This window comes from Piliocolobus tephrosceles, chromosome 19 (assembly GCF_002776525.5).
Source record: "Piliocolobus tephrosceles isolate RC106 chromosome 19, ASM277652v3, whole genome shotgun sequence".
NCBI lineage: Eukaryota > Metazoa > Chordata > Mammalia > Primates > Cercopithecidae > Piliocolobus > Piliocolobus tephrosceles.
Window position 1 is genome coordinate 192,053 of NC_045452.1, and position 27,118 is coordinate 219,170.

Here is a 27,118-nt window from a genome sequence, read left to right on the forward strand (position 1 = left end):
TTTTTTTTTTTTTTTTTTTTTTAGATAAGAGTCTTGCTCGGTCACCCAGGCTGGAGTGCAGTAGCGCGATCTCGACTCACTGCAAGTTCCGCCTCCCGGGTTCACGCCATTCTCCTGCCTCAGCCTTCCGAGTAGCTGGGACTATAGGCGCCTGCCACCACGCCTGACTAATTTTTTTATTTTTATTTTTGGTAGAGATGGGGTTTCACCGTTTTAGCCAGGATGGTCTCGATCTCCTGACCTCAGGTGATCCACCCGTCTTGGCCTCCCAAAGTGCTGGGATTACAGGCGTGAGCCACTGTGCCTAACAGCTATTCTTCCTGATGCTCTCCCTCCTCCACCTCACAGGCCCCAGCGTGCGTTGTTCCCCCCACTGTGTGTTCATGTGTTCTCATCATTCAGCTCCCACTTATTTATTTGTTTGTTTGTTTGTTTATTTATTTATTTATTTATGAGACAGAGTCTCGCTCTGCCACTGAGATTGGAGGTACAGTGGCGTGATCTCGGCTCACTGCAAGCTCCGCCTCCCGGGTTCAAGCCATTCTCCTGCCTCAGCTTCCTGAGTAGCTGGGACTACAGGCGCTCGCCACCATACCTGGCTAATTTTGTATTTTTTTTAGTAGAGACAGGGTTTCACCGTGTTGGCCAGGCTGGTCTCGAACTTCTGACCTCGTGAGCCGCCTGCCTTGGCCTCCCAAAGTGCTGGGATTACAGGCGTGAGCCACCGCGCCCGACCTCAGCTCCCACTTATAATTGAGCATGTGTAGTATTTGGTTTTCTGTTCCTGTGTTAGTGTTTTTCTTTCTTTTTTTTTTTTTAAATAATTGAGATAAAGTTCATATAGCATAAAATTAACCATGGAATAGTTTTCTTAATTTGCTCATTGTTGCTTTGTAGAAATACAATTGATTTTCGTATTTGTTTGTTTGTTTTGAGACAGAATCTCATTCTATCACCCAGGCTAGAGTACAGTGGTGTTATCTCGGCTCACTGCAACCTTTGCCTCCTGGGTTCACACCATTCTCCTGCCTCAGCCTCCTGAGTAGCTGGAACTACAGGCGCCCACCACCATGCCCAGCCAATTTTTTTGTATTTTTTTGAGTAGAGACAGGGTTTCCCTGTTTTAGCCAGGATGGTCTTGATCTCCTGACCTCGTGATCCAACCGCCTCGACCTCCCAAAGTGGTGGGATTACAGGCGTGAGCCACTGCGCCCGGCTGATTTTCCTATCTTAATCTTGTATCCTGTAACCTTGCTGAATTTGTTTGTTAGAAGGCCATTAATCTGTCCAAAGATGACCAAAGAGCATCTTTTTTATTTTGTATTTTTGGAGACAGGATTCTGCTCTGTTGCCCAAGCTGGAGTGCAGTGGCACGATCATAGCTTACTGCAGCCTCAGACTCCTAGGCTCAAGCAGTACTCCCACTTCAGCTTCCCAAGCAGCTGGGATTACAGGCACTTCCCACTGCACTCAGCTCAAAAGAGCATCTCTAATGAAAGTCCAGGGTGCTTGTGGGAGCAGGGGCTGTTCCATTTACATTTGTAGGTCCATGTGTATCATGTCACAGTCACCTTTGTTTATCATGATAGCTCTGAGTCGCTTTGAAAATGTCAACTTATGTTCAATATTTTTTGTTTGAGGGGACAGTACATTTGAGAAACACAATTACAAATGATCTTAACAGAAAAATATACCATTAATACTTAAATCTTAGTCTTTCGTTCTCAGGGAATTTTGTTTTCTCCAGAAAGACTGTTCCTAGAGGTTTTAAATAACAAGTAGTACTCTTTTTAAAAAATCATTTAATTATTCAACTTTTATAATGCTATTGTAGCTTTATTTTGACCTAAATACCTTACAAATACCCTCTGTTATGGTTGATTCTCATTTGCAATTTTCTGCCCAATCATCAAGTCTTACAAAGAATCTTATTTTCTCCTTGGTTTAGCATTTCCTTACTTTGGCAGTCAAAATTCACGTCTTTGAGATATCTGTCTTTTAATATCCTTGGGTTAAAGTATTGCCAAGAGTTCTTATCAGAGTCTAAGTCAGTCATATCTGTTGCCTCCCTGTGGTCCGTTGGCTTAACAACCTTTTGAAAGTGGTGGGTAGAACCCCTCTGGATTCTTTTTGTAAATGGGAAAAACCCTGGCCATCGTGGTCAGATTTTGAGCTTAATGACTTTTTATAATGACCCACTCCCCCTAAGACCCTAAAAACAACTTGCTAGTTTATTGTAAAATTCTGATTCTGAAAAGCCATTTGATGTTATTTTTCTTTTCATTTTTTTCAAAGACTATAGGGTTAATGCTTTATCTTGCCTTAGGACTTTGACCTCTCTGTGTCTATTTCATCATATGTAAATGGAGGATGATTAATAATAGCTACCTAATGAGCTGTTGTGAGGATTAAATAAGATAATATAGATGAACACACGATAAATGCTCAATATGTGTTAGCTGTCATTATTTGGAGAATGGCACCCACCAGAACTGGGTGTGATGATTTCTATAGGACCCAGGTTCAAGTCTTCAAATGTCTTTCTCATAAGAGTCCCAATTTCCAAGAGTATTTTGCACCAGGCTTTCAGGGCCCTCTGTCATTTAGTTTCTGACTTGTGTTATTTGCTAGTTGTGTCATTTTTATTAGTTTTGTAACTTCTGCTGGATTGTAACACTCGTGAGGGAGTGACTGTACATTATATATTACTTCATTTGAGAGTTCTTCTATCTATCCCTCCATTCATTCAGTGAGGCAGCAGAAACTTGTTCTGTGTCAACTGCATGCCAGCACTGTGCCTGGTACTGACTATATGACAAGTATCACAGTGTAGTTAAACCCTGCTTTCTAGTAGCCCTTATCTCTTTTCTTTCCTCCTCACCTTATCAAATGCTGTGACCTTGGCCGCTTTAGTTGCACTAAGTAGTTGTTAAAGTTCTGAAATGTGCAGGGTGCAGTGGAATGATGAGGAGGTCACAGTCCTCTCTGCAGTAAGAGGATAAGTATACAAGTAACTCTGAGACGTCAGGAAGGTAATTATCTTGAGAAGTACAGAGTTCTGTGTGAGCTATTGAGAAGTATGATGGGAGATATTACGTCAAGTTGCTGAGGTCTGGAAAATGTTTGAGAGACGTGAGACAGTTGAGATGGATCTTGGAAGGATAGGTTGAATTTTTATAGGGGAGATACAGCAGGTTGGACAAAATGTTTCAGATGGGTCAAAACCATGGAAAAGGCCAGGCAGGGAGAAATGAGAGTTGATACATAGCGGCCTGGGTTTATGAGAGAAGTTTTGGGACTGGGAGTGTGCACTGAGGGTTCATTGGGCAATGGGGAACCATTGAAAGTATATGAACCAGAAGTGGAAATATTGGAGTAGGAAGAGACAAAATAAGATGAAAGGTCTGGTTAGGAGCCTATTGCCTCAGATGCACTTAACTTATCTGGACCTAGTTGCCTAACCTGTAAAACAGGGATAGAATAACACATGGCCTGCCTGAAAGTAGACATTTACTGGTTGCATCTGTGCAACCTCTCCTGGCCCTATACCTACACTTCTTCATATGTTTGGGAGTTGTCAGTGATCCTCAGGCCTGCAGTTCAGGTAAGCATATCAGTGGAGCACCTGAACTTGTGTATATTCCGTATTTCTTTTCTTTTTCTTTTTTTGTTTGGAGATAGAGTCTTGCTTTGTCACCCAAGCTGGAGTGCGGTAGTGTGATCACAGTTCACTGCAGCCTCAACCTCCTGGGCTCATGCAGTCCTCTAGCAATCTTCCCTCCTTGGACTCCTGAGCATCTAGGACTATAGGGGCATGCCACCGCGCCTGGCTAATTTTTAAATTTTTTGTAGAGACAGGGTCTCGCCATGTTGTACAGCCTGGTCTTGACCTCCTGGGCTCAAGCAACCCTCCCGCCTCAGCCTCCCAAACTGCTGGGATTACAGGCGTCGGCTACCATGCCTGGCTGTATTTTTTTCTGATTTTAAAGTTATCAATATTTTTTATAGAAATATGGGAAATACAGAAAAGAATAAAGAAGGAAATAAATATTGTCTATAATTTTTTTTTTTTTTTGAGACAGAGTCTTGCTCTGTGGCCCAGCCTGGAGTGCAGTGGCACGATCTCGTCTCACTGTTATCTTTGGCTCCCGGGTTCAAGCAATTCTTGTGCCTCAGCTTCCCGAGTAGCTGGGTAGGCCCTGGCCACCACACCCAGCTAATTTTTGTATTTTTAGTAGAGATGGAGTTTTGCCATTTTGGCCAGGATAGTCTCGAACTCCTGGCCTCATGTGATCCGCCTGCCTCAACCTCCCAAAGTGCTGGGATTACAGGTGTGAGCCACTGTGCCCCGCCTCTTGCCTGTAATCTGATTACTCAGTTTGATACTTTTCTTTATAGGCAGTCCAACATGCTTTGAGTTTTGTTTAATTACCTGTGACCTAGTACATTAGTTTCCTATTACTACTGTAAATAAATTGCCACAGACTTGTTGTTAGAATAACATACATTTATAATTTTACAGTTCTGTAGATAGAAACCCAACCTATGTTTCACTGGACTAAAATCAAGGTGATGGCAGGGCTGTATATCTTTCTAGATAGCGGAGAACTCATTTCCAAACCTTTTTCATTTTTAAAAAATATATATATTTTTTGAGATGGAGTCTTGCTCTGTTGCCCAGGCTGGAGTGCAGTAGCACAATCTCAGCTCACTGCAACTTCTACCTCCTGGGTTCAAGCAGTTCTCCTGCGTCAGCCTTCCGAGTAGCTGGGACTACAGGTGCCTGCCACGGGGCTTGCCACCATGCCTGGCTAATTTTTGTATTTTTAGTAGAGATGGGATTTCACCATTTTGGCCAGGCTGGTCTTGAACTCCTAACCTCAGGTGATCTGCCCACTTCGGCCTCCCGAAGTGCTGGGATTACAGGTATGAGCCACTGCACCCAGCCATCGTTTCCAAGCCTTTTACAGCTGCTAGAGGTGCCCACATTCCTTGATTCCTGGCCCCTTCCTTCATCTTCAAAGGGAGCAATGGTTGGCCAAGCCCCTATCTCACATCACTCTGACCCCTTCTTCTGCCTATCTTTTCTCCTTTTAATGACCTTTGTGATTGCCCTGGGCCTATCTAAATAATCCAGGATAATACCTCCTTTTCAAGGTTCTTAATTTAATTACATCTGGAAGGTCTCTTTTGCCATGTAAAGTAACATATTCACAGATTCTGGGGGGATTGAGGGTGTGGACATCTTTGAGGTGCCATTATTCTGCCTACCATGCCAGTGTAGTGCATAAATCATGGAATCATTACATGGGTCTCTGAGTTAGTTGTTCTTTTTGGTATCTTTGCTTCACATTTAAAGCTGTGCCTAGCTTTTAGAATAATTTCTGAATGGTCACAGATGATTTCTATTTAAATGTTTTTAGTTGGATGGAGATAGGGGAGGAAGGTCTGAAGTCAGAGTACCCCAGAGTCCCTCTGGGCATTTGAAGGAGAGGAGGCCCTGGCAGTCTAGAGGAATTGAGGATGGTAAAAAAATGCTGCCTTCAGTTCTTTCTACTGGTAGGGTGACACCTGCCCTGGCAGTATGGCTAAACTGTATTGATGATGCTGAATTCTGATCCTGGGATATTGTTAGAGCCCAACCCAGAACACCTGGCCTGAGAGAGGAACTCCATTCTTATGCTTTATGTGAAAAAGAAAGCTTTGGTGGCTGGGCGCGGTGGCTCATGCCTGTAATCTCAGCACTCTGGGAGGCCGAGGTAGGTGGATCACCTGAGATCAGGAGTTCGAGACCAGTCATCTTGGTTTTGGTGGTTTTAGCGGGCTTCTTTACTGCAGCCTGTTTTGTCAGCAAGGTCTTTATGACTTGTATCTTGTGCTGACCTCCTGTCTCACCCTGTGACTTAGAACGCCTGAACTGTCTGGGAATGTAGCCCAGTAGGTCTCGGCCTCATTTTACTCAGCCCCTATTCAGGATGGAGTGGCTCTGGTTCACACACCTCTGACAATAGCTGATTAATTTTGTCATTTTTTTGTAGAGACAGGGTCTTACTATGTTGTCCAGGCTGGTCTCAAACTGCTGGGCTCAAGTGATCCTCCTGCCTCAGCCTTCCAAAGTGCTGGGATTACAGGCATGAGCCATGCACCTAGTCTGGATAGTTTCTAGTGTGGTAAAGAGGCAGCTAAAGTAATCTTTCCCTTGCTTCCATATCCTGTCCATCATCAAGCCCTGTTAACTCTTCCTCCAAAACATATCCTGAACTGATCTGTTTCTGTCTGTACTCGTCGATTGCTACCATGCTACCATCTTTGCCTTGGCTGCTACAGGGGTCTCCTTACCTGTCTCTCTGTTTTCACTCTTGTCCTCTAAAATCCATTTTCTGTGCATCAGCCAGAGGGATTCTTCTAGATTTCAGTTCTCAACTTGATGCCCTAAGGCCTCCATGTATTTGTTATTAGGGTACAATTCAGGCTTCTGACCTGGCCTGTGGGGCCCTCTGGGGACCTTCTCTGCCTGGGCCCGAACTCCTGGGCCTCCTTGCTTCCTCTTTTCCACTGTGCTGCTGCAGCAGCAGCCTTTCCTGTCCTGGCTTCCTTGATCAGATCCCAGTTTGAGGAACCATCTTAGAGAGGTCCTCCCTGATCACATTATCAAAAGTTGTCTTTCAGGCACTATTGTTGGAGAAATAATGATGTTATGCCAATTTTGACGAGTTTTCAAGTCTCTGTGCTGTGTTCTAGCACGTTAGTTTCATCTGCCAGGTTTGTAGTGGAGTGTATCTTCTGTGTTTTAGTGCAGGGTATTGATAAAGTATTGCACAGGACAGAGCAAAGTACATAGGCTTTAATAGGGCCACTTCTTCCCTCTGCTTCAGTGTTGACTCATTAGTCAGCATTCTTTGAATCTCATTGCCTGCTTTTGCCTTCCACTGGCCACTATTATAGCATATGCAGTAACAATAGATAATGTTTATTGAGCACTTAATATGTGCTGTGCTCAGTCCCAGCTGATTCACACATTTGATTTTTTTTTTTTTTTTTTTTTTGAGACGGAGTCTGGCTCTGTCGCCCAGGCTGGAGTGCAGTGGCCGGATCTCAGCTCACTGCAAGCTCCGCCTCCCAGGTTTACGCCATTCTCCAGCCTCAGCCTCCCGAGTAGCTGAGACTACAGGCGCCCGCCACCTCGCCTGGCTAGTTTTTTGTATTTTTTTGGTAGAGATGGGGTTTCACCATGTTAGCCAGTATGGTCTCGATCTCCTGACCTCGTGATCTGCCCGTCTCAGCCTCCCAAAGTGCTGGGATTACAGGCTTGAGCCACCGTACCTGGCCGTTTTTGTTGTTGTTGTTGTTGTTGTTTTTTTTTTTGAGACAGAGTCTCCTTATGTCGCCCAGGCTGGAGAGTGCAGTGGTGCTATCTCAGCTCACTGCAACCTTCGCCTTCTGGGTTCAGGCAGTTCTCCTGCCTCAGCCTCCCGAGTAGTTGGGATTACAGGCGCTCACCACCATGCCCGGCTACTTTTTGTATTTACTAGAGACGGGGTTTCACCATATTGGCCAGGCTAGTCTCAAACTTCTAACCTCATAATCTGCCCACCTCGGCCTCCCAAAATGCTGGAATTACAGGTGTGAGCCACCGTGCCTGGCCACATTTGTTTTTTTTTTTTTTTTTTTTTAGTTATTATTATACTTTAAGTTCTAGGGTACATGTGCATAACGTGCAGGTTTGTTACATATGTATACTTGTGCCATGTTGGTGTGCTGCACCCATCAACTCGTCAGCACCCATCAACTCGTCATTTACATCAGGTATAACTCCCAATGCAATCCCTCCTCCCTCCCCCCTCCCCATGATAGGCCCCGGTGTGTGATGTTACCCTTCCCGAGTCCAAGTGATCTCATTGTTCAGTTCCTACCTATGAGCGAGAACATGCGGTGTTTGGTTTTCTGTTCTTGTGATAGTTTGCTAAGAATGATGGTTTCTAGCTGCATCCATGTCCCTATAAAGGACACAAGCTCATCCTTTTTTATGGCTGCATAGTATTCCATGGTGTATATGTGCCACATTTTCTTAATCCAGTCTGTCACTGATGGACATTTGGGTTGATTCCAAGTCTTTGCTATTGTGAATAGTGCCGCAGTAAACATACGTGTGTGCATGTGTCTTTATAGCAGCATGATTTATGATCCTTTGGGTATATACCCAGTAATGAGATGGCTGGGTCATATGGTACCTCTAGCTCTAGATCCTTGAGGAATCGCCATACTGTTTTCCATAATGGTTGAACTAGTTTACAATCCCACCAACAGTGTAAAAGTGTTCCTATTTCTTCACATCCTCTCCAGCACCTGTTGTTTCCTGACTTTTTAATGATTACCATTCTAACTGGTGTGAGATGGTATCTCATTGTGGTTTTGATTTGCATTTCTCTGATGGCCAGTGATGATGAGCATTTTTTCATGTGTCTGTTGGCTGTATGAATGTCTTCTTTTGAGAAATGTCTGTTCATATCCTTTGCCCACTTTTTGATGGGGTTGTTTGTTTTTTTCTTGTAAATTTGTTTGAGTTCTTTGTAGGTTCTGGATATTAGCCCTTTGTCAGATGAGCAGATTGCAAAAGTTTTCTCCCATTCTGTAGGTTGCCTATTCACTCTGATGGTAGTTTCTTTTGCTGTGCAGAAGCTCTTTAGTTTAATTAGATCCCATTTGTCAATTTTGGCTTCTGCTGCCGTTGCTTTTGGTGTTTTAGACATGAAGTCCTTGCCCATGCCTATGTCCTGAATGGTACTACCTAAGTTTTCTTCTAGGGTTTTTATGGTATTAGGTCTAACATTTAAGTCTCTAATCCATCTTGAATTAATTTTCGTAGAAGGAGTAAGGAAAGGATCCAGTTTCAGCTTTCTACTTATGGCTAGCCAATTTTCCCAGCACCATTTACACATTTGGTTTTTTAAAAGAGTCAGTGAGGCATTGTTACTGCAGGTTGGTTTAGGTAACCTGTTTGTGGTCAGGAGGTGGAACACCCACTTAGACTGTCCTAATACCAAAATGCAAACTTTAGCCATTGTGTCTTACCCGCTCTGAGTATATATAGTTTTAACCCTTAGCTCATATTACTCAGAGTTTATGTGTTTTGAGGGGCATGTGTACAATCGTTTCAGCAGCTGGAGATGTCCTGTGATCTTTTAACTAAAAAAAGATTATGACTTATTGGTTACATGGACTCTTTGGGGTTTATGGTAGTGTTTTTTTTGTTTGTTTGTTTTTGAGACAGAGTCTTGCTGTGTCACCCAGGCTGGAGTGCAGTAGCACGATCTTGGCTCACTGCAACCTCTGTCTCCTGGGTTCAAGTGATTCTTCTGCCTCAGCCTCCCGAGTAGCTGGGACGACAGGCGCATGCCACCACGCCTGGCTAATTTTTGTATTTTTAGTAGAGACGGGGTTTCACCATGTTGGCCAGGCTGGTCTCGAGCTCCTGACCGCAGGTGATCCACCTGTCTTGGCCTCCCAAAGGGTTGGGATTACAGGTGTGAGCCACTGCACCTGGCCTATTTTTTATTTTTATTTATTTAAGAGATAGAGTCTCACTATGTTGGCCAGGCTAGTCTCAAACTCCCAACTCAAGTTATCCTCCCACCTCAGCCTCCTAAATAGCTGGGACTACAGGCATGTGACACTGTACTCAGCTTGCTTTGCTTTGAATGTGGTTTTCTGTTTTCTGGAGCTGTTTTTGGGGGGTCTTATTTTCTAGGTCCAAAAGCTTCTTTGCATGTGTCCAGTGGATTTCCATGGGATCTTCCAGTTAGATGAAAGACGGAGAGATGCAGTGATTGCATTGGGCATTTTTCTGATTGAATCTGATCTTCAGGTAAGTCTTCATGAAATTAAAAGTTTCTTCATTGTAAATGGGGGTGTAGTGAGCATTTAAGCTTATATTTACCTAAAACATTACTAGAAGAAGACATTTGAACCTAATCAAAGTGGTTTGTGGGGAGGGTAGGACAAGGTGGGAATGAGACTTCCAAATGTAAACCTTCTTAGAAAATTTGAGTTTTTTGGAATTGTGTGTATATATTATGTTGTAAAAAAAGTGTTTTTTGTTTGTTTATTATTATGTGCCACAGAGTAAGTCAAAATGCTTTGAGAAGTAATTGTGTGCCTTCCAGGGTAGGTTTGGTTTTCAAGCTCAGGTAAAATGCTCATCATTCAAACTCAGGGGTACTGTATTTCTCCTTCCAAAAGGACAAAATCATTTTAGGTAATTTTGATATAATATCATCTTTTTCAAAATTGTGATTATGTATACAAACTTTTAGAGTATGTATCATTGTATCTTCTTTTTTTTTCTTTGAGATGGAGTCTTGCTCTGTTGCCCAGACTGGAGTGCAGTGGTGCAGTCTTGGCTCACTGCAACCTCCGCCTCCAGGGTTCAAGTGATTCTCCTGCCTCAGCCTCCTGAGTAGCTGGGATTATGGGTGCCAGCCACCACTCCCGGCTCATTTTTTTGTATTTTTAGTAGAGACGGGGTTTCTCCATGTTCGGCAGGCTGGTCTCAAGCTCTTGACCTCAGGTGATCTGCCTGCTTCTGCCTCCCAAAGTGTTAGAATTACAGGCATGAACCACGTGTGAGCCATCCATGCCTGGTCTCAATGTACCTTTTAATAGGGACTTAAAAACTAGCCCTGTAGCTCCAACGAAAAAATAGCGTGACTGTTTTGTGTGTGTATTTGTTTTTGTTTGTTTGGTTGGTTGGTTTTTTTTTGAGACGGAGTCTGGCTCTGTCGCCCAGGCTGGAGTGCAGTGGCCGGATCTCAGCTTACTGCAAGCTCCGCCTCCCGGGTTTACGCCATTCTCCTGCCTCAGCCTCCCGAGTAGCTGGGACAACATTAGCTGGGACTACAGGCGCCCGCCACCTCGCCCGGCTAGTTTTTTGTGCTTTTTAGTAGAGACGGGGTTTCACCGTGTTAGCCAGGATGGTCTTGATCTCCTGACTTCGTGATCTGCCCGTCTTGGCCTCCCAAAGTGCTGGGATTACAGGCTTGAGCCACCGCGCCCGGCCTGTTTGTTTGTTTTTTGAGACTATATTTTTATATTTATCAAAGCTAATTGAAACAAATGATTGATCATTGGATATTGAATCTTTTATTTATTTATCTATTTGTTTTTATCATTACTAGATACTATTTCTAAATTCCAAGTTGATTATGCTGTGTTAGGTAAATAAAGATGTTAGACATTTGAATATTTATCTAGAAAAGGTTGCTTCCATCTCCTGGAAATTTTGCTCTAATAAGCGTTAATATTTTGACAGTATTTATACATTTGAAAAAAATAAGAATTTTAATTATAGAGCAGTATTTTAGTAATTAAATAGGTTACCTGATCAAGTTTACATAAAAAACCAAAATTAGATACATAAGCTGCATTTTGGCTTTTCTTCTGCTGTGTATTTGTATATTTATTCTTAGAAACAAAGTGTCACTCTATTGCCTAGGCTGGAGTGCAGTGGCACAGTCATTATTTAATGCAGCCTTGAACTCCTGGGCTCAAGGGATTCTCCCATCTCAGCCTCCTGAGCAGCTGGGTTTATAGTCATGGGTATGATTTTTAAATTTTCTGTAGAAATGAGGGTCTTGCTATGTTGCCCAGGTTGATCTCCAACCATGGTCTCAAGTGATCCTCATGCCTAGGCCTCCCAAAGTGCTGGGATTACAGGCATGTGCCACCGTACCCAGCCTGCCTGTTTATTTATAAACGTGAAAAGAAAACCATTTTTACTTTTTCTGTTTACCATATCCTACATAAATATAAAATGAATTATAAAGGGCAAAAAAGAATTTAAAAAAAATTTATAAGAAACTATTGTTGTTCAAATGTGGATTACTTGATAATATCTTTGACAAACACATTTCTTTATAGATTTACTTGTAAGTCCTGAAAGTATTGTACTTGTATTAGACTTCTTAAGATGACAATGAATAGATGAGCACAAGTTACTTTTGGTGTCATTCAGGTTCTGGGTAAGGACTAGCAGGGTCCCAGGTGGCATGTGAGGTTGTCACTCGGACCATAGAGTTTGCCTGTATGTCCAGTGCAGCCCACGGACCTCATATATACTAGGAGAGAAGCCTAGCATGCTTTGCCAGCCCCCTGAGAAAGCCCTAGGGACCACCTTGGTTTACCTGGTGCTTATATTCCTTGCTTCCCTCTAGGATGGGCTGTGCATTAACCTCCTTCCAGTCCCAGCAGCAATGGGCTGCCATGGTAGCAGCTGTGGCCAGAGGAGCTGAGGTGGTTTTACTCACCCTGTACTGCTAATGTCATCACAGTTTATATAGAAAAGAGCCGCCTGGAGCCACTTCCTCTGCAGGAGGCCATGTGGTTCAGGCCTTATGGAGTTTTGTTCCTGTCAGTACACTAGGATCCTCGACAGATGTCTTAGCCAGTTCCTTTTTATGGTCTAGAGAAAAAACTGTTTTGTTTTTGATAAAGTTCTTTGTTTTTGGTTATCTATCATGGTATAACAAGCTCCCCCCAAACTTAGTGCTTAATACATTGTTTTGTTTGATTCATGAATCTGCAATTTAGACAGGGCTCAATTGACTCCATTTAGCGTCAGTTGGGTGGCTCAAAAGCTGGGGGCTGGAATCACCTGAAGTCTCATTCATGGGTCTTATCACAGTATAGTGTCTAGGTTCCAGGAAAAATGTCCTAAAAAAGAGCCAGATGGAAGCTGCGTGCCTTCTGCCATGTTTTGTTTTGTTTTGTTTTGTTTTTTTGAGACAGAGTCTCGCTCTGTCGCCCAGGCTGGAGTGCAGTGGTGCCATCTAGGCTCACTGCAAGCTCTGCCTCCCCTGTTTACTTACACCATTCTCATGCCTCAGCCTCCCCAGTAGCTGGGACTACAGGCGCAGGTGCCCACGACCATGCCCGGCTAATTTTTTGTGTTTTCAGTAGAGACGGGGTTTCACCGTGTTAGCCAGGATGGTCTCGATCTCCTGACTTCGTGATTTGCCCACCTCAGCCTCCCAAAGTGCTGGGATTACAGGCGTGAGCCACCATGCCCGGCCACTGTCTGCCATGTTTTTATATTTTAATTTTTTTTGAGACCAGATTTCACTCTCGCCCAGGCTGGAGTGCAGTGGCACAATCTTGATTTACTGAAGCCTTCACCTCCCATGCTCAAGCAATCCTCCCACCTCAGCCTCCCGAGTAGCTGGGACTACAGGCATGTGCCCCTGCACCCAGCTAATACTTGTATTTTTAGTAGAGACATGATTTTTGCCATGTTGGCCAGCCGGGTCTCGAATTCCTGGGCTCAAGTGATCCACCCGCCTGGGTCTCCCAAAGTGCTAGGATTACTGGTTTGAGCCACTGTGCCTGGCTGCAGCCATGTTTTTAAAACTACCATGTAGTTTGTCAGCATTTCAAAACATCAAATAGTACCCCTCTTCTCTAGAGCACACTTCTTCTCTGGAGCACATCTAATCCTTAACTGGAACAGCTGTAATTAGGGAAATAGCTCCAAAAGCCAATGATGGAAGATTATGAAGCTGTATATTGGTGTTGATTGGCTAGTTCAGAAATTAGAGGAAAGTAAAATTTTTCACTGGGCTAATGTTGGCTATAAAGTCTGATGCTCAACTTGAGAAGAGCAAGAGGAAACATGAAGTAGAAAATTAAAAAAAAAAAAAAAGCAAGGAAAATGGACAAGGGACATGAACAGAAAAAAGCATCACCCAGTTGAGATGCCCACACTATGAGCTTCTCTCCATTCCTAGGATCTTATTCTGGAGCTCTTGGTAGGATTTTTGGGGTCTAAACCATTCTCACTGAAGACAGCTTTGAGTGCATACACACATGTACCTTCTGGAGATGCCCAGTCCCCAGAGGAGGCCTGAGCAGGCTGGACCCTCTGCTCCAGAAGGCAGTTGTGAACCCTTCCTTAGGCTCCTGTGGTATAGGTTGATGGGACAGCCTCTGGACTCTGCAGTGTGAAAACGAATGGAGTGATGCCATGTAAATTTACATGCCCTTTACATTATCTTGGAGAATCTCTGAGATGATTAGGATGTGGATATGCTTTGCTTTGGGCTTAATCTGGGCTAAAAAGCTACCAATCACTTATTTTATTAAATCTAATTTATTCTTCTTATTATTTTTTAGCACAAAGATTGTGTGGTTCCTTACCTTCTGCGACTTCTCAAAGGTCTTCCAAAAGTGTATTGGGTAGAAGAAAGCACAGCTCGGAAAGGCAGAGGTAATAGTATATAATGTTTTCCCTGAATATAAAAGAAAATATACATATTCAGTGTCTGTAGGATCAGGTGTTTATTCATACTGATACATCAGATGCGTCTTGTCTCACTTCTGGCTGTGAAACAACTAACTGCCTGTAGCATTGTGGGCTGAGCTTACATCCATGTGTTGGCCACAGCCCATAGATGAGTTGGGGAGAAGGTGGGCCTGGGCAGGCCAGCTTTCCCTTGCATTCTTCTGAGACTGAGCATTCTTGCTCATTCTTGTTGAGACCTTCAAGAACCTTTTCTCATGTCTCATTGGCCAGAATTGGGTCACCTGCCCATCCCCAAATCAGTCACTGTTACCCTTAGAATTTACAGGCTCACTCCTGGAGTGAGGTCAGTTTTCCAGATTATACTACTGCTGCTCAAAAAGGGTGAGATGGAGGTTGGGGACGCAACAGCAATGTTCACTGTAAATGGTTTCATCACTTTGTTTCTAAGTTGCAGTTAAACTTTGCACCTTTAGAAATGGAATAAATTGGCCGGTATGGTGGCTCACTCCTGTAATTCTAGCACTTTGGCCCAGCGCTTTGGGAGGCCGAGGCAGGTGGATCACGAGGTCAGGAGTTCGAGGCCAGCCTGGCCAATATGGTGAAACTCCATCTCTACTAAAAAATACAAAAAATTAGCCGGACGTGATGGTGTGTGCCTGTAGTCCCAGCTACTTGGAAGGCTGAGGCAGAAGAATCGTTTGAACCCGGGAGGTGGAGGTTGCAGTGAGCCAAGACATGCCACTGTACTCCAGCCTGGGCAACAACAGAGCGAGACTCCATCTCGAAAAAAAAAAAAAAAAAGAATGAAAGAGCATATTTGCAAACTATGCAAAGGTCTAATGTCCAGAATCTATGAGGAACTTAAATTTACAAGCAAAAAACAACCCCATTAAAAGGTGAGCGAAGGACAAATAGACACTTTTCAAAAGAAGACATACAAGTGGCCAACAAATATATGAAAAATATGCTCATCTGATGCTAATAATCAGAGAAATGCAAATCAAAATTGCAATGAGATATCATCTCACACCAGTCAGAATGGCTGTTACTAGAAAGTCAAGAAATAACAGATGCTGGTGAGGTTGTGGAGAAAAGGGAACACTTGTACACTGCTGGTGTGAATATAAATTAGTTCAGCCATTGTGGAATGCAGTTTGACAATTTCTGAAAGAACTTAATTACCATTTAATTCTTTGGAATTACCATTTGACCCAGCAATCTCATTTTTGGGTACATACTCAAAGGAATGTAAATCATCCTGCTGTGAGAATACATACATAAGTATGTTTATTACAGCAATATTCACAATAACAAAGATAAGAAATCAACCTAAATGCCCATCAGTGGAAGACTAGATAAGAAAATGTGGTATGTGTACCATGGAGCACTGTGTAGCCATAAAAAAAGAACAAGGTCATGTCCTTTTATTTTTTATTTTATCTTTTTTTGAGACAGAGTCTCGCTCTGTCACCCCGCCTGGAGTACAGTGGTGTGATCTCTGCTCACTGCAACCTCCGCCTCCCAGGTTCAAGCGGTTCTTGTGTCTCAGCCTCCCAAGTAGCTGGGATTATAGGTATGTGCCACTACGCCCAGCTAATTTTTAAGATTTATAGTGGAGATGGGGTTTGCCATGTTGGCTTGACTGGTCTTGAACTCCTGGCCTCAAGTGATTTGCCTGCCTCAGCCTCCCAAAGTGCCGGGATTACAAGTGTGAGGCCACTGTGCCCGGCCGAGATCATGTCTTTTGCAGCAACATGGATGGAGCTGGAGACCATTATGGGAGAATTAGCACAGGAACAGGAAACCAAACGCTGCATGTTCTCACTTATAAGTGGGATCTAAACATCGAGTACATATGAACACAGAAGGGAACAGCAGACACTGGGGCCTACTTAAGAGTGGAGAGGCCGGGCGCGGTGGCTCAAGCCTGTAATCCCAGCACTTTGGGAGGCCGAGATGGGCGGATCACGAGGTCAGGAGATCGAGACCATCCTGGCTAACACGGTGAAACCCCGTCTCTACTAAAAAATACAAAAAACTAGCCGGGCTTGGTGGCGGGTGCCTGTAGTCCCAGCTACTCGGGAGGCTGAGGCAGGAGAATGGCGTAAACCTGGGAGGCAGAGCTTGCAGTGAGCTGATATCTGGCCACTGCACTCCAGCCTGGGCAACAGAGCCAGACTTCGTCTCAAAAACAAACAAACAAAAAAGAGTGGAGAGTAGGAGGAGGGTGAGGATGGGAAAACTCCTTTTTGGGTACTATACTTACTACAGGGATGATGAAATAATCTGTACACCAAATCCCTGTAACATGCAGTTTACCTGTATAACAAAACTGCACATGTACCCCTGAACCCGAAATAAAAATTAAAAAAATTCTGTTTGTGCCTGTATTCCTCTTGACCTTTGGGTTTTCATCATTTCTGGTAACATGCCTAAAACTGACAGATCCCAAATTATGCATGTATCCTGCAATTTGTTAGGATTTTGTTTGTTTTTTGTGTTTTGAGACAGAGTCTCACTCTGTCTGCACTCCAAGCTGGAGTGCAGTGGCCTGACCTCGGTTCACTGCAACCTCCACCTCCTGGGTTCAAGCGATTCTCGTGCCTCAGCCTCCCAAGTACCTGGGATTACAGGCATGCACCACCATGCCTGGCTAATTTTTGTATCTTTGGTAGAGACAGAATTTTGCCATGTTGGCTGGGCTGGTCTTGAACTCCTGGCCTCAAGTGATCTTCCTTCCTTGGCCTCCTAAAGTGCTAGCACTATAGGCGTGAGTCACCGCACCCAGTATGTCCTGCAATTTGATAGACTACAAATTAAATAGAGTATCATTACTAAAAAGTCAAATTTTAGGCTGGGCATGGGCACATTCAAGTTTGAGAATAGCCTAGAGCTGCACTTTAAAATTTTAGGTGTTGGAGTAGAAATGTAAGTCTTCTGTCATGTACTATGAATATATCCATTAAATAATGGATACTCTTTTGTCCTTAATTCAATATTCAATATTCAAAATTGATTAATTTTTTTTTTTTGAGATGGCGACTCATTCTGTCACCCAGGCTGGGGTACAGTGGTGTGATCTCAGCTCACTGCAACCTCCACCTCCTGGCTTCAAGCGATTCTCCTGCCTCAGCCTCTCAAGTGGCTGGGATTACAGGTGTGCGCCACCACACCCAGCTGATTTTTGTATTTTTAGTAGAGATGGGGTTTCACCAGGTTGGCCAGGCTGGTCTCGAACTCCTGACCTCAGGTGATCTGTCTGCCTTGGCCCCCCAGAAGGGCTGGGATTATAGGCGTGAGCTACTTCGCCCAGACAAGTGTTTTTTTTTTTTTTTTTTTTTAATTTTTAAAATTATTTTTTAATTTTTTTGTGATTTCTCACATTTACTTAGGGAATAAAAAGTTGAATCCGTCATGTTGAGAGGCTCTGTTATCTCACACTAGCTATTGACTCAGGAGACATTTAAGTTTATTGAACCAAAACATTTACGTAAAAGAAAGGTAAGGGTGTTTCTCAGCAAACTCATTGGGCCCATAGCTGTTCTTTTGAGATTTGTCTCAAGGAGGGGAGCTGCTGTAAACTGGTCCCTTGGTAGGTCATGGTGAGAGGGAACATACTGAGTTGGATGGCCAGAGGTGTGACCCAGTATCTGGTTCCTGGTTATCTGATTACTGTTTTTACATCTTCCAGGTGCCCTCCCAGTTGCAGAGAGCTTCAGCTTCTGCTTGGTAACTCTGCTGTCTGATGTAGCCTATAGGGATCCTTCACTCAGGGATGAGGTAAGCGTGTGTTGATTTGGTATGCATTCCTATTAGATTGAATAGAGTCCCAAAGTGATGAAAAGATTTTTAAAATGTGAAATGTGACCAGATTGCTTTTTGATATTTATCTGTTTCATCCTGTTCATAGCAGACCTAAGACATGTTTAGGTCTTTCAGTACTCTTTAGGGTCTCATGAGTCTTATCCAACTTTTCTTTTTTTTTCTTTTTCTTTTTTCTAATGAAGGGCAGGCGCTGCAGAGACATGAGCAGCACTGTCCCTTCCAGCTTTTCAGAAAGTCGTGTAAGGTAGGCGGCAGAAAAAGGCAGAGGCAGCTAATTTTTCTTGCTCTTTTTTGGGGATTGAAGTCATTCATAGAAGATCATTTTCTTTTCTTTTGTTTTTTTGAGACAGAGTCTTGCTCTGTCTTCCAGGCTGGAGTGCAGTGGCATGACCTTGTCTCACTGCAACCTCCACCTTCCTCCTCAAGCCAGCCTCCCTCCTCAGACTTCCAAGTAGCTGAGACTATAGGCGTGCACCATCATGCCGGCTAATTTGTTTCGTACTTTTTGTAGAGACGAGATTTGGCCATGTTGCCCAGGCTGGTCTTGAACTCCAGGCCTCAAGCGATCCTCCTGCCTTGACCTCCCAGAGTGCTGGGATTATAGGTGTGAGCCACTGTGCCCAGCTAGAAGAGAATCTTCTAGGTAGCTGAAGCTTTTATCTTTAAGGGCACAGACTTTCTTTAGATTTTGTTAATTTTGATAGAAATGTTACAAACATGTTTTTCATACTTTCCTCTTCTTTAAGCAAAGAATATAATCATACAACTTCTTCTTAGATTTATTGCTTAGAAAGTTAGTTTTTGTATGCTGCTATTCTAGGTTCTTCCAAGCAGTGCCTAGTTGCTTGTCTGCATTCTACATGTTCCCAGTTAGTGATGTATTTTGACTAACTTAGATTCTTCATTTATTTGTAGGTTGGCTAAAGATATAATTAAATATGTTAGAATTATGTGTTTTTATTTAAAAGTTGAACATTAAAGGCTTTTCTGTGAATATGATTTATCAGAATAAAGAGGTCAACACCAGTGGAAAATGTGGCTGGGTGTGGTGACTCAGGCCTGTAATCCCAGCACTTTGGGATGCTGAGGCAGGTGGATCACCTGAGGTCAGGAGTTTGAGACTAGCCTGGCCAACAGGGAGAAACCCCGTCTCTACTAAAAATGCAAAAATTAGCCAGGTGTGGTGGCAGGAGCCTGTAATCCCAGCTGCTCAGGAGGCTGAGGCATGAGAATCACTTGAACCGGGAGGCAGAGGTTGCAGAGAGCTGAGATCATGCCCACTGCACTCCAGCCTGGGCAACAGAGTGAGACTTGGTCTCAAAATAAATAAATAAATAAAATAAAATAAATAAATAAAATGGAAAAAGTACTGCTTTTCAAGCTTTCATAGATTATTCAGCATTGTTTAATATTAGGAAAATGTAAGAGATTTGACTTGGTTATGAACAAGTCATGTCACACCAACTTCATTTTTTCTCTGCCTGGGTTTTCTAGGAAGAGTGGTTGAGAGAAATGAAGTTGTTGCAGTCTAGTGGATCTTCATAAGGGCCTTGGACAAGCACTTTTTCCTGGACCAAGTATATGGGCTGAGGGCCAAATGGTTTGGAGGGTTTGCAGAACTGCCTGAAGGACTGTCCCAAAGGGTGATCAGTGAGGTATCAGCCCAGCAAGACCCTCCTATCATTGGAGCAAAACAAGCTAGTGCTGTGAATGAAGATCTGGAAAGCAAGTTGATTTCATTTGTAGAAGGCACAAAACTGGGAATCACAGATTTGTACAATGAGCTAAAGCTAATGCCATGAGTTTTTGTAGGGATAGATGAAAGATAAAAAATACCAACTACGTTGGTAGAGATTACATAGTTTAGGAGAAGCAGGTGTGAAAAAAGACTAAGGTATCTTCCTCATTTATAAGCTCGTTGTTATGCATGGTGGCTCACACCTGTAATCCCCAGTTCTGGGAGGCTGAGGGAGGAGGATCACTTGAGCCCAGGAGTTTGAGACCAGCTTGGGCAACATAGTGAAACCCATCCCTACAAAAATAAAAATAAAAATTAGCTGGGCATAGTGACTCATGCCTATAATCCCAGCTACTCAGGAGGCTGAGGCAGGAGGATTGCTTGAGTCCAGGAGTTTGAGGCTACAGTGAGCTATGATTGAACCCCTGCACTGATCTTGGCTCACTCCATCCTCAGCCCTCCGGGCTCAAGTGACCCTCACACCTCAGCCTCCTGAGTATTTGGGACCACAGGCATGCACTACCACACCTGGCTAATTTTTGTATATTTTGTAGAGACAGGGTTTTGATACTTTGCCCAGGCTGGTCTTGAACTCTTGAGTTCAACTAATACACCCGCTTCAGCCTCCCAAAGAGCTGGGATTTTAGACATGAGCCACCCTACCAGGACAAAAAACAATTCTTAACTTAAAAAATTATGGGCTGGGTGTGGTGGCTCACGCCTGTATCCCAGCACTTTGGGAGGCTGAGGCAGGTGGATCACCTGAGGTCAGGAGTTTGAGACCAGCCCGGCTAATATGGTAAAACCCCATCTGTACTAAAAATACAAAAAATTAGCCAGTCATGGTGGCGTGCACCTGTAATCCCAGCTACTCAGGAGACTAGTCAGGAGAATCGCTTGAACCTGGGAGGTGGAGGTTGCAGTGAGCCAAGATCATGCCACTGCAGTCCAGCCTGGGCAACAAGAGCGAAATTTCATCTCAAAAAAATTTAAAAAATTTAAAAATTATGTATAAGCTCATTGAGATAGCAGTGTGAAGTGGCTGCAGAAAAGCTAATGTCACATACATAGAAGTGTAGAATCTATGATGAGTTTGGTGAGTATGCTGGGTGAGTTCCAGCATCCCAGATGTTAATGTATTTTATTCTGAGCACTACACTTCCAGACAGAAAACTGGACTACCGTAAAATCAGAAGCTGGCAATTAGCATTTTAAAGGATTTGTGATCATGAAGAATACGGTTGAAAAGCACTAGGGCGTTTACCCGTGAAAAGAGATTTGGGGACCTAGCACCTATTTACATAATATGTTAATAGAGGAAAAAGTAGCCCCAAGGGCTGGTAGGTACAAGCCCCAGGAGGACAACATTGGCCCAGTGTTGGGAGGAACTCTGAACCAGCCCAGAGAGTGAGGGTTTTGTCCCTGGAAAGTCAGCTGGTTGGCCACTTGGCACGGTCGTTGTGGAGGGATGTATCAGATATGGGGCTGGTTAAGATAATGTCTGAAGTGCCTTCTAATTTTGACTTAGTTTTGTGATATTTACCTAATTTTGTTTATGTTTGTTTGTTTTCTTGTTTCCTTGACTATTGCAGATTTTAGAAGCGCTTTTGCAGGTGTTGCATGTCCTCTTGGGGATGTGCCAGGCCTTGGAGATTCAAGACAAAGGTACGAGTATCCTTAACGTTTTTCTTAAAATGGTTTTATGGTTACTCTTTCCCTTGCTTTTCTCCAGTCTTTTCTGTTGTTGGGTACCTAATGTATATGACGGGAGAAAACCTTCCTATTTTAGTTTGATTTGTTGTGTGTAAGTATCCTCAGAGACCACATGGGGTCATGCGCATTGCTCTGCTACATAGATGCTGGGTCACCTTGGACAAGTAACTTCACCCTTATGGGCCCCAGTTTCTTCACTTGTAACATCTGTGGGTAGATTCGTTGACTTCCAAAGGTCATTTTTTTCTGTATTGTAAAGCTACCGATATGCTTTTTTTTTTGAGACGGAGTCTTGCTCTGTGGCCCAGGCTGGAGTGCAGTCACGCCATCTCGGCTCACTGCAAGCTCCGCCTCCTGGGTTCACGCCATTCTCCTGCCTCAGTCTCCCGCATAGCTGGGACTACAGGTGCCCACCACCTCGCCCGGCTAGGTTTTTTGTATTTTTTTAGTAGAGACGGGGTTTCACCGTGTTCGCCAGGATGGTCTCGATCTCCTGACCTCGTGATCCGCCCGTCTCGGCCTCCCAAAGTGCTGGGATTACAGGCTTGAGCCACCACACCCGGCCCCGATATGCTTCTAAGAGGAATAAATGTATTAACTAGAGTCAAGGTACTTGATAATATGACCTAGCTATGTTATTGATTTGGATGTGCCATGAATAGATAAGGACCTTCCAAAGAGGGCAGCTGGGTGTGTTGAAGACATAGTCTGAAGTTATTAATGACAGTTTGAAGATATCACTGGCCAGCCCTTGGGGTTGACCTCATTATTGTGGCTTATTTTGAACCTTCACAGTTATTAGTGAGTGAATTGCGAAATCTTAGTCAATGTTACAAGTTAGTACTTACTATATGACTCTGTCAGGATACTTTCTCATATTGTAACGTTTTCACTTGATCTTCTAGAATACCTTTGCAAGTATGCTATCCCATGCCTGATAGGAATCTCGCGAGCATTTGGGCGTTACAGCAACATGGAAGAGTCTCTCCTCTCAAAGCTCTTTCCAAAAGTCCCTCCTCATTCCCTCCGTGTCCCAGAAGAGCTTGAAGGCGTTCGAAGGCGTTCCTTTAATGACTTCCGCTCCATCCTCCCCAGCAATCTGCTGACTGTCTGTCAGGAGGGTACCCTGAAGAGGAAAACCAGCAGTGTGTCCAGCATCTCTCAGGTGGGCCTCGGCTACTGGGGAAAGAGCAGAGGAGAAGACCCTATCAAGCTCCCCTGCAAAGAAAATCCCTCTTCTTTGTAGTTGGAGTAAACTTAAGTAATATGAAATGTTTCACTAGAATTCTTTTTAATACAGACTTGTCTTGTCCCTCTTAAGATATTGGGGGAAAGGCTTATAGACAGCCTGTATAAACTGGCCGTAAAAATATAAAACAATAAGGTGTAAAAAGCCACAAAAGGCCTTTAAAAAAAAAGCCTTCTTATCGCCATTATGTTCCCATACTCTGAGCAGGACTTACTCTCTTATCCGTAAACACTGTGTTAAAAAAAAAACAAAGGCCGGGCGCGGTGGCTCAAGCCTGTAATCCCAGCACTTTGGGAGGCCGAGACGGGCGGATCACGAGGTCAGGAGATCGAGACCATCCTGGCTAACATGGTGAAACCCCGTCTCTACTAAAAAATACAAAAAACTAGCTGGGCGAGGTGGCGGGCGCCTGTAGTCCCAGCTACTCGGGAGGCTGAGGCAGGAGAATGGCGTAAACCCGGGAGGCAGAGCTTGCAGTGAGCCGAGATCCGGCCACTGCACTCCAGCCTGAGCAACAGAGCGAGACTCCGTCTCAAAAAAAAAACAAAACACTCCTTTAAAACATTAAAATATGGCCAAACATACAGACTCCTAGTTAAGCATGCTCGCACTTAACTACTCTCCAATAAGTTAAAAATATACTGTTTAAACACAAAAAAATTCATTTAAACTGCCACTACTGTAGATGACACATATGACACACTACCTCGCTTTCACCGTTTCACCCTAAACATCTGCTTCTTAAATCTAAGTGATTGTACTCAATAAATAGTGTAAAAAACAAAACTCTAGGCCTTTGCAGCCTCTGATTTGCTCTGGCCCCCTGGCTGCCACCTTTATAAACTCAACTTGTCTCTTCTCATTCCTTTGTTGCCACCAAACTTCAAATACCCTATGGGTGGTGTTGAGGCTAGTCCCCAACATAAGATTTATAAGTGATTTCATAGTCGTAAAGTATGTGTTTCATAGCAGTTGGGTGCCAAATTCTATTTTGCCTGGAAGACAGTTGGTGCCTTTAAGAAGTATATAATTGACTCATGGAGAAAAGGCAAAAACACAAAACACTGAGGACAATTGAACTCAGTAATCAAGTGTCAAATATATGGCTAAACATGAAGAATTTAGTGATATAGTATGTAGTAGAGAATGCTGTAGCTGTGTTGGGCTTTAGGAAGGAAATGAGCTTCAACCAGGGCTTGAAGTCTAAGACAAATCTGACAGAGGTCTTACTGGTCTTTTCTGATCTGTAACTGTGGTTGTGTGTTTCAGGTCAGCCCTGAACGTGGCATGCCCCCTCCCAGTTCCCCTGGAGGATCCGCCTTTCACTACTTTGAAGGTGGGCTTTACCTCTCCCAAGAACATTGACCTAGTACTTGGAGAACAGGCTGACAGTGACTTCTTGTGATATTAAAGATGCTGATACTAACTCTGTTGTCATGGATGGACCTAGAGGGCAAAGCTTTTAGAAAGCATTTATTTTCTGTTTTCATTTAAGTTTCCTAAAATTTAATTTTCAAATATTTTATATAGAGAGAAAAGTACAGAAAATAGCTTACCCCTATATACGTGCCATCAGAATTTTTGCACTTTAACCTGTAAAATTTCCTTTTCAGGTGGAAGTGCTAATGGTGGATATTTCTTTTCTTTTTCTAAGATGGTGTCTGGCTCTGTTGTCCAGGCTGGAGTGCAATGGCGTAATCTCGGCTCACTGCGGGTCCTGCCTCCTGGGTTCAAGCAATTCTTTTGCCTCAGCCTCCCAAGTAGCTGGGACTATAGGCACACACCACCATGCTCAGCTAATTTTTGTTTTTTTTTTTTTGAGGCGGAGTCTTGCTTTGTCGCCCGGACTGGAGTGCAGTGGCCGGATCTCAGCTCACTGCCAGCTCCGCCTCCCGGGTTTACACCATTCTCCTGCCTCAGCCTCCTGAGTAGCTGAGACTACAGGTGCCCGTCACCTCGCCCGGCTAGTTTTTGTATTTTTAGTAGAGACGGGGTTTCACCGTGTTAGCCAGGATGGTCTCAATCTCCTGACCTCGTGATCCGCCCGTCTCGGCCTCCCAAAGTGCTGGGATTACAGGCTTGAGCCACTGTGCCTGGCCAATTTTTGTATTTTTAGTAGAGACAGGGTTTCACCATGTTGGCCAGGCTGGTCTCGAACTCCTTACCTCAAGTGATCCACCCATTTCAGCCTTCCAGAGTGCTAGGATTACATGCATGAGCCACCACACCTGGCCGGACATTTTTTTTAAATGACATTAAGTATGTAGATAATATTGAAGAATGTAGTAATGCTACTATTACTACTTTTTTTTTTTTTTTGAGACAGAGTCTCACTCTGCCTCCCTAGCTGGAGTGCAGTGGCACCATCACGGCTCACCGCAGCTTCAACCTCCTGGACTCAAGTGATCCTCCTACCTCAGCCTCCCAAGTAGCTAAGACTACAGGCACCCTCCACAATGCCCACTAACTTGTGCATTTTTTGTAGAGATGGGGTTTTGTCATGTTGCCCAGGCTGGTCCAGAACTCCTGGGCTCAAGCCTGCCTCAGTCTCTCAAAGTGCTAGGATTGCAGGTGTGAACCACCACACCCAGCCTATTACTGCTTTTTATAGAGCTCTGCTGTTCACAAAGTACTTTTACATAATTTACTAAATTGGATTCATGTGACTACCCTGTGCCATGTCAGACACATGTTAAAATTACTTCTACCTTATCCTTGATGGAAGTAAGACCCAGATTAAGGGATAGGAAATGGGGAAGGCAGAATTCCATGCTTCAGTATAGTCTCTCCATTTTTTTTTTTTTTTGTTTTGAGACGGAGTCTCGCTCTGTTGCCCAGGCTGGAGTGCGGTGGCCGGATCTCAGCTCACTGCAAACTCCGCCTCCCGGGTTTACGCCATTCTCCTGCCTCAGCCTCCTGAGTAGCTGGGACTACAGGCGCTCACCACCTCGCCCGGCTAGTTTTTTGTATTTTTTAGTAGAGACGGGGTTTCACCATGTTAGCCAGGATGGTCTCAATCTCCTGACCTCGTGATCCGCCCGTCTCGGCCTCCCAAAGTGCTGGGATTACAGGCTTGAGCCACCGCGCCCTGCCTAGTCTCTCCATTTTTGAATGATGCTGTGTGTTAAAGAGCATGTCTCAAGACAATTCTGAGAGATGTGAGGGGAATTTTGAAGGAAAAAGGGAATATCTGGGCTTAGATAAATGTAGGAAGCTTTCCATCTCTTAGATCTGTGAGAATGTAACAGGTTACATTCAATATATATGTTAGAATATATGGGCTAATTTCAGCCACTCAGAGTCGTACCTCTTAGAGACAACTCCTTGTTTAAGTGTAGAATGTATTCCTCCAGGCTCTGAAAATCTCACTGCCACCTGTCTGCCTTTGGGGCATTTTAGGATGGCCATGATGTACTCTTGGAGGCTTCCCTTTTCCTGGTAAACAGCTCATTGTCCACCCTCTGTGGTGAGGGCTCCTCTCCTTGACAGCTGCCCCAGTTTGAGCACATCCAGTAAGTGGCAGATAGGAGCACAGTAGTGTGGCTGACTGTGAGATCCCCACGCATCTCTCCATCAGACCTGGCTGCTGCCCACTTTGCCTGTGGTGATGACCAGGCAAGCGAGCCCTGCTCTCTGAAGCGCCTCACTGTAGGACAGACAGCAGCAGACCCTGTGCCTTCCGAGTTTCCTCTCAGACTTCCTGTTTTGCTTGGACTTTTTCTTTTTGAGTTGGGGTCTTGCTCTGACGCCCAGGCTGGAGTGCTGGAGTGCAGGGGTATAGTCATAGCGATCCTGTGGCCTTGGCCTTTCAAGTAGCTGGGACTTAAGGTATGTAACACCACATACTCAGACTTTTCTTACAGCCGGTCCTTCTGTCTCCCTTCCCAGGCCCTCTTCCAAACTGCTGTAAGAATTTAGTTTTTAAGAATTATTTTTAGGCCAGGAGAGGTGGCTCACGCCTGTAGTTCCAGCACTTTGGGAGGCCCAGGTGGGAGGATTGCTTGAGCCCAGGAGTTTGAGACCAGCCTGGGTAACATAGTGAGACCCTTAAAAAAATAAATAAAGGCCGGGCGCGGTGGCTCAAGCCTGTAATCCCAGCACTTTGGGAGGCCGAGACAGGCGAATCATGAGGTCAGGAGATTGAGACCATCCTGGCTAACACGGTGAAACCCCGTCTCTACTAAAAATACAAAAAACTAGCCGGGCATGGTGGCGGGCGCCTGTAGTCCCAGCTACTCAGGAGGCTGAGGCAGGAGAATGGCGTGAACCCGGGAGGCGGAGCTTGCAGTGAGCTGAGATC

The 27,118-nt window shown here is 44.1% G+C and overlaps 1 protein-coding gene across 6 annotated transcripts in view; it reads left to right on the forward strand.

Moving 5' to 3' along the window:
• Positions 1-27,118, forward strand: part of PI4KA (phosphatidylinositol 4-kinase alpha) — a 151,996-nt gene that overhangs the window by 10,363 nt on the left and 114,515 nt on the right. For all 6 annotated transcript variants that reach the window (XR_002727873.2, XR_002727874.2, XR_003307106.2 and 3 more), the window contains exons 2-7: positions 9,749-9,865; positions 14,164-14,257; positions 17,985-18,073; positions 21,449-21,521; positions 22,475-22,734; positions 24,088-24,154. Coding sequence is in view for 1 of the 6 variants with exons in the window: in XM_023197967.3 (XP_023053735.1) it covers positions 9,749-9,865; positions 14,164-14,257; positions 17,985-18,073; positions 21,449-21,521; positions 22,475-22,734; positions 24,088-24,154 (700 nt within the window). In the remaining 5 variants the exon portion in view is untranslated. The remainder of the gene's footprint in view (positions 1-9,748; positions 9,866-14,163; positions 14,258-17,984; positions 18,074-21,448; positions 21,522-22,474; positions 22,735-24,087; positions 24,155-27,118) is intronic.